Here is an 11,890-nt window from a genome sequence, read left to right as displayed (position 1 = left end):
AGGTCCTAATAGCTAGAGGGGGGTGAATAGCCTATTAAAATTTCTACAACAACACTAAGACAAATGATTAGTCAATAAGATGGCGAAGCGAATTTTGCGCTAGCACTATACTTGGGGTTGCAAATCACCTACCTAATTCTATTTTCTATGATCTCTAGTATATCACAACAAAGCTATGTCACTAATATACACCTAGGTGATCAACCTAGTGAGAGTAATACAATTAAATGATACACTATCTAGTCTTAACTACCACTAGCTCTATCCAAGTGAATGTATAATGAAATACAAGAGAGTGGTAGAGAGGTATACCACCGTGGCAAGTGACCAATGAGTGAATACCAATGAATACCAAGGAGACAATCAAGACACAATGATTTTTCCTCCGAGGTTCACTTGCTTGCTGGCAAGCTAGTCCCTGTTGTGGCGATTCACTCACTTGGAGGTTCACGCGCTAATTGGCATCACATGCCAAACCCTCAATAGGGTGCCGCACAACCAACACAAAATGAGGATCACACAAGCCACGAGTAATCCACTAGAATACCTTTTGGCTCTCCACCAGGGAAAGGTCAAGAACCCCTCACAATCACCACGATCGAAGCCGGAGACAATCACCAACCTCCGCTCGACGATCCTCGCTGCTCCAAGCCATCTAGGTGGTGGCAACCACCAAGAGTAATAAGCCAAACCTGCAGCGAAACACGAATACCAGGTGCCTCTAGATGCAAACACTCAAGCAATGCACTTGGATTCTCTTCCAATCTCACAAAGATGATGAATCAATGATGGAGATGAGTGGGAGGGCTTTGGCTAAGCTCATAAGTTGCTATGTCAATGCAAATGGCCAAAAGAATGAGCTAGAGCCAGCCAAACGCCTTATATAAGCGCCCCCTCGAAATAGAGCGTTAGGCTCTTACTGTAGCCCAACTTGGGGCGACCAAACGCGCCGGTCAGATCGACCGGATGCACCAGCCCCAGTGTCCGGTCACTGATCGTCGTCCATGTGTCCCCCACGTTCAACGACATCAGCATGATCTCAATGGTCAAGTGACTTAGGGCAACCCCTAAGTCACGACCAGACGCGCAGGCAAGCTGACCGGACGCACCACAACCGTGTCAGGTCCTCACACGCCTGCGCACCAACACCCAGTGACCAGACGCGAATGATTGGACTCTCCAATAATGTGGAGTCCGGTCACTTCCAGAGAGCATCCAGAGCCACATTTTCTCGATCGGAGGCATCCGGTGTACCTCGACCGGACCCAACTCAGCGTCCGGTGCAATGCCCTAGGTTACGCTGCCTCGACTTCTTCTGACCTGACTCACCACTATCGCATCCGGTCACAGTTTGACCTAGCGTCCGGTCACTTCAACAACAGAGCCCGAGCATGCCAACTTCATCTAAAATTGATCGGATGCTGCTCCTCCGATTCCGGTCACTATGTGACCTGCGTCTGGTCACTATTTTACAGTGACAATCACCTCCTTTACTTCACTAACTTCTCCACTCTTGCTCAAATATGACAAACACCAAGTGTATTACCTTGTGCACGTGTGTTAGCATATTTTCACAAATATTTTCAAGGGTGTTGGCTCTCCACTAGATCCTAAATGTATATGCAATAAGTTAGAGTATCTAGTGGCACTTTGATAACTGCATTTCGATACGAGTTTTATCCCTCTTAATATTACAGCTATCGATCCTAAATGTGATCACAGTCACTAAGTGTCTCGATCACCAAAACGAAAAAGCTCCTATCAAGTTTCACCTTTGCTTTGAGCTTTTTATTTTTCTCTTTCTTCTTCTCCAAGTCCAAGCATTTGATCATCACCATAGCATCACCATCATCATGATCTTCACTGTTGCTTCACCACTTGGAATAATGCTACCTATCTCATAATCACTTAGATAAACTAAGTTAACACTTAGGGTTTCATCGATTCATCAAAACCAAACTAGAGCTTTCAACTATAATTGCCCGGATATGTGCGGAGGAGCTGATAAAAAACAAAGTCGTGACCATCTATGGAAAAAACCGACAACGGCCCTGTTTGCTTGTCTTATGAGCCATACTATTTTAGCAAACGGACAATGTTTCTCTCACAACAAATCAGTGAACAGTACTTTCAGTCATGATTTTTCAGCAAAGCGAACAGGTCGCGTACCGAAACAAACTAGGGAAAAAAAACTAAGAAAACAAAATGTGCAGTTCACGCATTCACAAATCAGTTAGGGAGATGACAGTCAAAAAGATAGGAAAGAATTTTGCTCTTTGATACTAAATAGGAGTATAGATATGTATACGATGTATTCATGATATTTCTTCATTCTAGAAGATGTTAAGCACAACAAAGGCTAGCGTCAATGATCTCAGCACCGGACTATATAAAAGTCTCCACGAGAGCATAATTAGCTTGGAGGATAAAAAAAGAAGAAGCAAAATACAGGTTCTAAGGTTGCTTTGCTGCGGCAATCAAACACTAAACTGAAGACCGAAGAGAAAGCGTCTAGGTCGAGTCAAATAAACCCCTTCTCCTCCTCTATATTTCTATCTATAAACTCTCCTTGTTACTTTATGTAGTACGCTCAAATCACCTCAATTATAGGCGTATGGCAAAGCGGGCATTCGCCAACCCCGTGGAGCAACTCGCTTGCGCACACTTTGAGCAAATGCACGTACGCCGACATTTGACAGTAAATAGCAGACAAAATTATGTTACGCATTGTTCATTTGTTGTTGTGGAATTAGTATTGCGAACTACAGGTAAGTGAGCAATAGCTGACTGGCCTATAAAGAAGCGGACGTCCGAATAGGATGTCACGTCCGGACGCAGCTCCCTCCGCCTACAACCCGTCCCATGCCCTGCGTCCGCATCCTTTCTCACGCCCCACGTCCGCATCCCTCCCAGCACCGGCGCTGTCGCGCAGCACCCCCATGCCCCCGCATGAGAAAACCCACGTGGGTTGACCCACGGCTGCGCCCCCAATAGCAGGCTACGGCAGACCGCTTTATGCTAGCCACCGGTGTTGTGCAACACCCTGATCTATTTTTGAAATATCCAGATGAAACATTTGTAACGTACGTCTAAAACAGATGAAACACTTGAAACATGCGCTTGAAGCATGCATGTATAGGTATAGCAACATATGCAACATCTAGATGTACTTTTGCAACATCCAGATAAAATACTTATAGTATAAGTATGAAAAACTTGAAACATACGCTTGAAACATGCGGGTAGAACCATAGCAATATATGCAACATTCAAAGTGGAACACTTGAAACATATGTCTGAAAACACCTGAAACATAGGCTTGCAACATGCGTATATTATCATTGCAACATCCCATATCTACTTTTGCAACATCCAGATGAAACACTAGAAACATAGATCTAAAACAGCTGAAACACTTAGAAACACAACGTCGCCAGCGACCACTACCTACCTGTTGGGGAACTGCGATAGCCAGCAAGCTCGGATCAGGGGGACATCGAGAGCTGCCCAGCGTACACCTAGACATAAGCCTCCCCTTCCTGCCGCGGTGTCTTCAGCCGGCCACAGTGCACACCATGGCCGCGACGACACAAGGTAGATGGGGGCTTGGAGGAGCATGGGATGGGGGCCGGGTGTGGCGCACCCACGCTGGAGAAAAGGCCGTGGCGGGCGGAAAAGGTGAGCGATGTGGTGGATGTGCCAACGGCGGTCGCATGCGTGCTGCAGTGGCAAAAGAAAATGTCGTTGTCTTTTCGAAAAACCATGAAACATTTAAGGTGGAGTGGAGCAGCGGAGCATGCCTGTTGGACCCGATTTCCGATAAAGAAGAGAGTCGATGTGATGGTTCACGGGTGTTTTGAGTATGTGAAGCTACAATTTCCACTGATTGATGGGTCTGAATTTTGTAATAACGGATTGCAGTCTCTATATGGTTTGTTATTTGTTATCAACTTATCGTTACTCTAGGACCTAAGGTGGTACACTTTGGTGCCACTTGTGATACTTTCTACTCAAAGGCGAACTTCTTCCCTAGCCGAGAATAATATAGTATATCGTTAGCAATCAAATGTCAATAATATCTAATGCTTGTCAATGATACTGTAAAAGAAAATTTGAACATTAGACTAAGCAAAATTTTTGTTCATTCTGCAACTTGCTCAAGTTTTTTTTCTTCTCATTTTCTATTGGATGAAGAAAGATCCAGCATGCAAAAGCCAAGATCAGCAACAGTAACGACCATACGAGGTAAAGGAAGGCATATCTCAGTCCAAGAGATAGGACGCCTCTGTCTAAGCTGTCATAGAAATTGGCCTCTCATGGTTCACAGGCCTCCCACTACAAAAGAAATGTACCTCGGAGAAAAGATTGGACAACATTAACGATCAATTCCATGAAATGCTCTAGTGAAATAATTGGGCGCACATGATGCAACACAAAAAGAGGACAGGCTGTGCTTTCTCAACACAGGAACAAGGCACAAGCTATTGTGACATACGTGCTATTTGTAGCAGAGTGTTTAACCTATTCACCAGATGTGTCGCTCATGTTTCCAAAATGAGAATTCTAGGCATGAACCAAGCGCAAGCGAGGATTTGGCCAAAAAGTCTTCTAGGCGAACTGAGCCACGATCATTTTGGAACAAGCTTCTTCTACAGTATTTATAGAGTTAATGCAGTTCAAAAGTTGCAGCTTCTTCTCCAGTATTTATACGGGCTTGTAGCGGCGGCGAACACTCCCGAACATATTCTAGAGCAATTTTCAATTGAATTGATGGACACCCATTTATTAAGAGCCATGATCATAACAAATTATTCTATGGGAGCAGTGCCTATGCATGAGGTAGGTGCGCATATTTGTTGCGTATGCAATACATATAGAATTACCTAAGTAAAGCCAATATCTTATTTTTTTTAGAACATGCTCCGTTCGTTAAGAAAGTGGAGTTTACCACAAGCAACCAAGCGAGTGAATAAAGGTTAAAATGTGCAGACAGAACACCGGCTTCAAGAGAAACAAAACACCTTGCTAACAAAGAAACAGAGAAGAAGAAACAAATTGGCTACAAAAGATTCAGATTTAAAAAAAAAAATGTTGCCGCCCAAACCATCCAGCGATGCATAACCAAAGCATTGATAAGAAACTGTGCGATTAATTCTTTAAATTCTGACAGGAAAAGAAAGATCATAACTAAAGCAGAGATAAGACTTACAATTGAGGCCCTGTTCGCTTCGCTGAAATGAAAAGACAAGCTGAAAAGTACCGTTCACTGATTTGTTGTGAAAGAAAAACACGGTTTCTTCGCTGAAAAAGTACGGCTGATAAGACAAGTTCAAATTCACACAAAAAATCATGAGGTGCGCAGATTAGTACTAGTAGCCTTGTTAAAAAGGTGGAATAACCAAGCAGGGAGAGAAAGTGGCACTACATAATGGCATAACACAACTGGTAATAATATATATACTTCTAAAGTAGCGTTACAAGATGGTACCCAGTGAACATTGGAGGCCATAAACGAAACAAAAGGCAGATTAAACTTACTGTACACAACGTGAGTCAATTCTTACGGTTAAACATAATCAATATGCTGCTGCTTGATTGGCAAAACCCGAAAACCCTATAACCGCCCAGGACACTCCTTACTCCAGTGTCCTGGCTGATTGCATTTGAAGCACGGACCCTGCCTAGCATTGCCAGCAGCAACATATCCATTAGTTGCCACCTGTAAAGCCTCTAAATGCAGCACCATTGTCATGTGCCTGGTGCTGGGGGGCAGTAACATGCCTCGGGCAGTCTCTGAAATAGTGCCCAGGCTGATTACACTTGAAACACACATCTGATCTGGCATTGCCAGCAGCAGAGCCATAGTTGTTGCCTGTGAAGCCTCCACCCACTGGTGTAGTAGACACCCTCCCATCTATGCTTCCTTGCTGCCCAAACTGATTTGCGCCACACATATTGATGGCACTGCGACCACCTGGTGAATTGCTGAAACCAGCTTTAGAGGCAATGTTGCCCTGATCTCCTGGGCTTGGGCCTGATCTGCTCTGCATAAGGCTGTCAATGGTTTCAAAAAGGATCCTACTCTCTTTGGATGGATCCAACTTTTCAGCACTAACTATGGTACATCCAATAAGTTGTTCATCGTTGTAGCTTTCCTCCCTAACTTTCAACTTGAATAGATTTAGATGCCAACGGGCTCCTTCTATGATCTCTGTGAATAGTGCTTCGTCATGGTCAACATTTCTTATTGTGCGAAGTTCTTGTGCAGTGCGGCCAAATATCTTCTCACCAGCCTCCTGGAATGCGGTAGCGTTGATAGTGCTGGTGTGATCTTGGATTTGAAATTTAACCATGTACCTGTACTCACAGCTTCCAGAGCTCTTATCACATCTTTCACAAAACCACATCCCATCACCACTCTCTATGACCTTTTTGTTGCATGGCTTCTCATTAAAAACAAAGGGGCATGCTGGATAACAAAAATTTTCAGTCTGCACATGTGAGATCGCAGCCTTAACAGTGATCCAGTCTGTCTTACCACGTCCCAAGGTTTCATCCTTGATTTGTGCAATTGTTTTGCGGACATCAGCCTGGACTGAATTAAACTGTTGCCGAGACAGAGAGAGACAAGCAGTGGCCATTCCTTCAGTTACATACCACTGTCTCAGCCTTTCAGCATCAGGAAAGTCTGGGTTTATTTTCAACTGTGTTGACCCTATTGTACTCACCGATCTACCGCTGAAATCACTGATACGGGCACCTATCAAAGCAAGTATAGGATTGAAACTAGAATCACACTGCAGCTGTAACTGCTGCCCTTCAACATCACAGAAGTTTCCCCAAAAGGTCACTCCCACACTCCAACCAGACATGTCCCTCAATTGAAGGGTTCTTTTCTGGGTTTGGGTGCCACCCTTCCTTGTCATCATAACAGAAGGACCAACTGATGTAACAACACCAAGTAAATCTACCACAGTATGATTATCCATGTTCTCTATTTCACTGATCTGCCGAAAACTGTACTGCACCTTAGGAATATTGAAATCATCACTAGAACAAATCTCTACAGATGACAGTAAGGCGTCCAGAGTTATTTCAAGATCATTATTCAAAGGATTAAACCGCTTCTGTGAAGGTTTCACTGCTCCTCTAGATATCAAGTACACCTTATCAACCTCAATTAGATCATAAAACCGATCAACCGCTTCTTTGAAGCATACTGCACGAATTTGTCCACCTTCTCCATCAAGGAGATCAAATGAGAAAAGTTTCCCTGTACCTTTGGCATTGTTCCAATGCTTGACAACAGTCTTAGCAGTCACCCTGGCCTTGATTGTCCATCTAGTCTGGTAAACTTTCAATGAAGAAATGGGGACAACATGGGATGTCGGTTCACTAGCAACTGAAGCTCTATTGATATACCCTGAAGGTAGCTGCTGATATGAATGCTCATGGCGCCGGTGAGCATTGCCTGGAGGGGTCAAGGCCTCACCTGTGCCAGTAACTGCAAACCCTTGGTTTTGATGAGAGATCAGAGAAGGCTGCTGAAATCTTGGCTCCACCATATTTGCATTTACTGTGTTTTGTGCTGACAATGTACCATAAGAGCCTCCAGTAAACACATTGCTATGATCAGGTTCTACTGTCCGGCCAATGGAAAAACCTACCATGCCTTGAACATCATTATAGGGTCCACCATATGACAGATTATTAGAAGCTTGATCTGCTCTTAGAGCAACAGAAGACTCCAGCATGCCTGGAGCACCAGAATTTTGAGCAGCAATGGCCGATAAGTTGGGATCTTGTACCTTCTCTAGACTTTGTGCCATGTAGTTTTTGGGGTTCCCGATTAGGGCACATGCAGTTTGCAGAATTTCAATTTTCACAATAATGATGATCCTGATTACGGAAGGGAAGAGTTGTCAGCTGAAGTGATATGTAGTAATCCATTTAAAATAACAATCAACACTCCATAGTTAGGACATTCTTTCTTCTAAGAGTATTGATCAGTTCTAAATAACATCAGCTAAACAGACTTGCAGGAGAAATGAAATCAAGTTGATGAAAGGCAAGGAAATATAAACTTTCTTAGAACATACAGAGAAGATGAGGTTGCATGATTTATATATTTTACAAAGCATCCACAATAAATGCTGGAAAGATTGATTATAACATATAAATGAATCTACATCGAACTCCATTTTAACGAGGCCTTAGAAATATGCTCTGCATTCTGCAAATGCTAGAGGAGTACGGCGTCTTATCGCCAGGCAAATTCCCACACACGCTCATCAACTATATAACTCGGCAATTTCTGCACTAACCTGTCTGTACAGGTTCCAAATAATGCGTCCCCCCCAAAAAATGGTTCCAAATAATGCAAACCAAAGAACAGTAACCTTAAATCCCCACCTAGACAAGATCCAATCTCTACAGTAGAACCGTGCAATCCAACTACTAAGTTGTAAGCAGCGCAGACGGGCGGTGGCAAGGACATACTCACTCACCTTTTATCTTGGATGGTGTCGCATATGAACTCGTTGAGGTGGACGATTGTGCCCGCGCGTAGGGTGCCGTCCCTGACGAATGGGTTGAAGGCGGTGGCGAGGATGGCCTGGTGCGCGTTGATGCCGTCGGAGAGTATCAAGCGGTAGCGCTCCCGCTCCGAGGGGATGGGGTTGGGGTTGGCGCTGGAGTTACCGCTCTTGGTGGTGGCGATACGGCACACCTCCAGCACCTGGAGAACCGGCTGGAGCGCTGCGGGCACCGCCCCGTTCGCGATCGCCTGGACAGCGCCCGGCGTCAGCTGCGCCGCGGCCTCCATCGAACCAGGGGGCCGGCTGCCGAGGCGATTTGGATTCGAAATAGGGAGCGGTGTTCTTTTCCGCTCGAAATGGTGGGCATAAACCCCAGAGCGGAGAAGTTTATGGCTTATAGAAGACGAGGAGAGGGGAGGACGGAGGAGACCGCGCTTTCGTGGGATGTGAAGGGGAGATTTACATTTTTATCGTTACATAAAAGTGCTCGTGCGTTGCAACGAGAACAAAATAATATCACAATAATTTTAAGCTTAATTATATATATTAGTCTGTGAGTGTTATTTTTTTATGTGATTATAGTATTTCACCAGATTTCTTAGTTTTTCTTCGGCAGTCTCCATAAGGGTACCATCAATCACATTAAGAAAACATCTTAAACCATTGAAATATATACTCATCTCTTCTGTACCATAACCAATAAAAAAAATCTATAAAGCCAATATCCAATAAAAGGGCAGCACTCTCAATGCAGCTTTTCTATATTATATTTCAGTAAAGTTAGAGAAGATGGTATTACAAGAAATTCATCTCATACAAAGGATAATATTGATCTATCCTTCACATTATTTTATTTATCTTCCACTTCGTGTTGGTACGGCGATGTCCTACCAATATGTAATGGCAGGAGTGGTAACATCCAGTGACTGTGGTAAGTGGTAACATCCTAAAAACTCTTTCTGATCCAATTGACAAACATGTTTTACTTCTATTTTATGACCTCAGCTGCAAAATTGTAGCCACAGCTGGCAAGAAAGCCACCACTGACAAGAAATATGTTGCAGAAGTACCGTACAAAAAGCTACTCAACCCATCAAAGTAATCTACAACGGCTAACGAACAAAGTTAGGATCTCGTAGTCAAATCTCGTGAAAATGACTTGAATGCATGTTAACAAAACCACGGCAAAGAACGAAATAGTTAGGCCTTGCAACATGACAAAGTGCCAAAGAAGCCATGCAACAAAAAAATGCATAGAAATTCCCTGCATCCATAATTTTTTATCGACCCGTAATATAGTTAAAATGATTTAGTCGCATTAAGTAGGTATTCTAGTTTCATAAATATCCTCAGAAAATTGGCGGCGTGGGGTGATCACGAAATTGATCACGACTGTTACGAGAATTGATTTTTGCCTTCCTGATTTACTGGAAATTGATCACGATTATTATGGGAATTGATTTTTTCCTTCCTAATTTGCTGTGGCTGTTATGGGGATTGAGCTGATTGTATGGAGCGAGTATGCGTTGCCTTCCTGATCTGATTGCATGGAGCGGCTTTGATGTCGCACCTTTGGACGGAATAGTTATAAATGTTTTAGTTGTAGAGATTAACATCGCCACTCATCCGAATATCGCTCTTAGAATTGTCCTTACATATTTACTATTGGAGAGAAGAAATCTTACAAGTTTACCAAAACGGGCATTTTTGCATACATGGCGTGCCTGGTCAAGGTGCCAATGTGGAGGGGCATTGTGAAAATACGAAGCTGTCCCTGCCCTGCTCCTCTCTCTTCCTCTCCGATAGCCAGGCCCCGCAGCTTCTGTCACTACTAGTTGGGACCCACTCGTTAGATTCATCTTCCACCTCTAGTCGGATGGGAGACAGTCTGGCCACGCCCGCATTGCGTGTAGGAGCACTGTCGGCCGTGCCCGACATCACGTGCTCCTGGCTACCCCACCGCCAGCCGCTGCCACCACCGGTCGTGCCCAGCCTCATCCACACCTGGCCCCCATCATGCCAGGTCACGCCCGGCTAGGCTACGCATGGCGCCACCAGCCCCGACCTTTCTAGCTGTCTCCCATCTAGGTGCTGGAGGTGGACAAATCTGACGAGTGGGTCCCATCTGGCAATGATAGGAGCTGCAGGACCCGGATGTCGGAGAGGGAGAGAGAGGAGCAGAATAGGGGCAGCTTCATATTTTTGCAATGCCTCTCCACGCTAGCACCATGGCCAGCCACGCCACGTACACAAAAACACCCATTTTTGGTAAACTTGTAAGATTTCTTCTCTCTCCAATGATAAATATGTAAGGTTCATTATAAGAGTGATATTCGGATGAGTGACGTTCTTAATAATGGTAAAAATATAAATCTCCCGACGTGAAGCAGTTTTGAGGGTGGAGACGAGGTCTCGGTGCATAGACCAGGTGTACACCAGGATGGGGTGGTGTTTCAGCATTGGGTTGCACGCCTTGACAGGTGGTAGTCATTGAGAGAAGGTGGATTACGACAATGCTTTTGTCTCTGTTCCATCCTAACGAGACTGTAGGAGTGGCCATTTAGGTCTCATTTGGTGCGGCTCCACTGGCTCTGGTGCCGAAGTCCGTGGAGGAGATGGCGCTTCTAGCGTCGGATGGAGGAGTGTCGGCACAAAAACATGTCGATGCACCGAGAACACAGCAAGTCAGAAGGATCTGCTTAGGATGAGCCCGGAGATCCACTTGGCTTCAATCGCAGGACCCGTCGACCCTACGAATTCCTCTTGAGGCGTGCTAGGCAATTTGACCTGCAATTGACAAGGAGAGAAAGTTTATCAGTAATTTAAGGTGAAACATGCCGGTCTTACCCAGACAGTTCCAAGTGTGCCGCTTCGGGAGCAGTCAGACGGGAAAATAGACTAAATAGCCGATACGCGAAGAAATCAACTATTACAGACTATAAAGCTTGTGGGTCACGATTGATTTTATGTTGATAAGTACAATGCCCGCAGATGTAAGTAAAATTATCAGCTAGGTGGATATTACCAGTGTGAATCATTGAGCCGATAAATCTAATGAGAAAGGATATAATATGCGAACAAATCAACTATCTAGTACGAATGGATCTACAAACGCTCTGAATCTAATATGTTACCATCAACAGTGAGGTTCGACCGGATCGGTGACAGCTATGATGAAAATAACAAACTAAAACTGAAGAATCCGTAAAACCATCTATACATTGATAGACTTTTCAAAAGACATGCTATATATGTGAAAGCTCAAAGCGGATCGACTGAAATAGCCAATTCAGGTGAAAAGGGACTATAGCATGTGAACAATCAACTATTTAACATGGACAAATCTATGAAGT

The 11,890-nt window shown here is 44.3% G+C and overlaps 1 protein-coding gene across 2 annotated transcripts; it reads right to left on the bottom strand.

Moving 5' to 3' along the window:
• Positions 1 to 5,480: 5,480 nt before the first annotated feature.
• Positions 5,481 to 8,949, bottom strand: LOC136463356 (replication protein A 70 kDa DNA-binding subunit C-like). Of its 2 annotated transcripts, XM_066462358.1 has the most exons (3): positions 8,508 to 8,949; positions 5,832 to 7,899; positions 5,481 to 5,719 (listed from the first exon to the last, which is right to left on the bottom strand). In XM_066462358.1, exons 1-3 carry the CDS (start codon positions 8,822 to 8,824, stop codon positions 5,615 to 5,617), a joined length of 2,490 nt encoding a protein of 829 aa, XP_066318455.1. In that variant the 5' UTR covers positions 8,825 to 8,949; the 3' UTR covers positions 5,481 to 5,614. The 2 variants fall into 2 exon arrangements, with proteins under 2 accessions (XP_066318455.1, XP_066318454.1); XM_066462357.1 differs by having other exon boundaries at positions 5,583 to 7,899.
• Positions 8,950 to 11,890: the final 2,941 nt, after the last annotated feature.

Source organism: Miscanthus floridulus, chromosome 7 (genome assembly GCF_019320115.1).
Source record: "Miscanthus floridulus cultivar M001 chromosome 7, ASM1932011v1, whole genome shotgun sequence".
Lineage (NCBI taxonomy): Eukaryota > Viridiplantae > Streptophyta > Magnoliopsida > Poales > Poaceae > Miscanthus > Miscanthus floridulus.
Note: the sequence above shows the minus strand (reverse complement) of the source record. Positions and strands in the feature narration are given on the sequence as shown.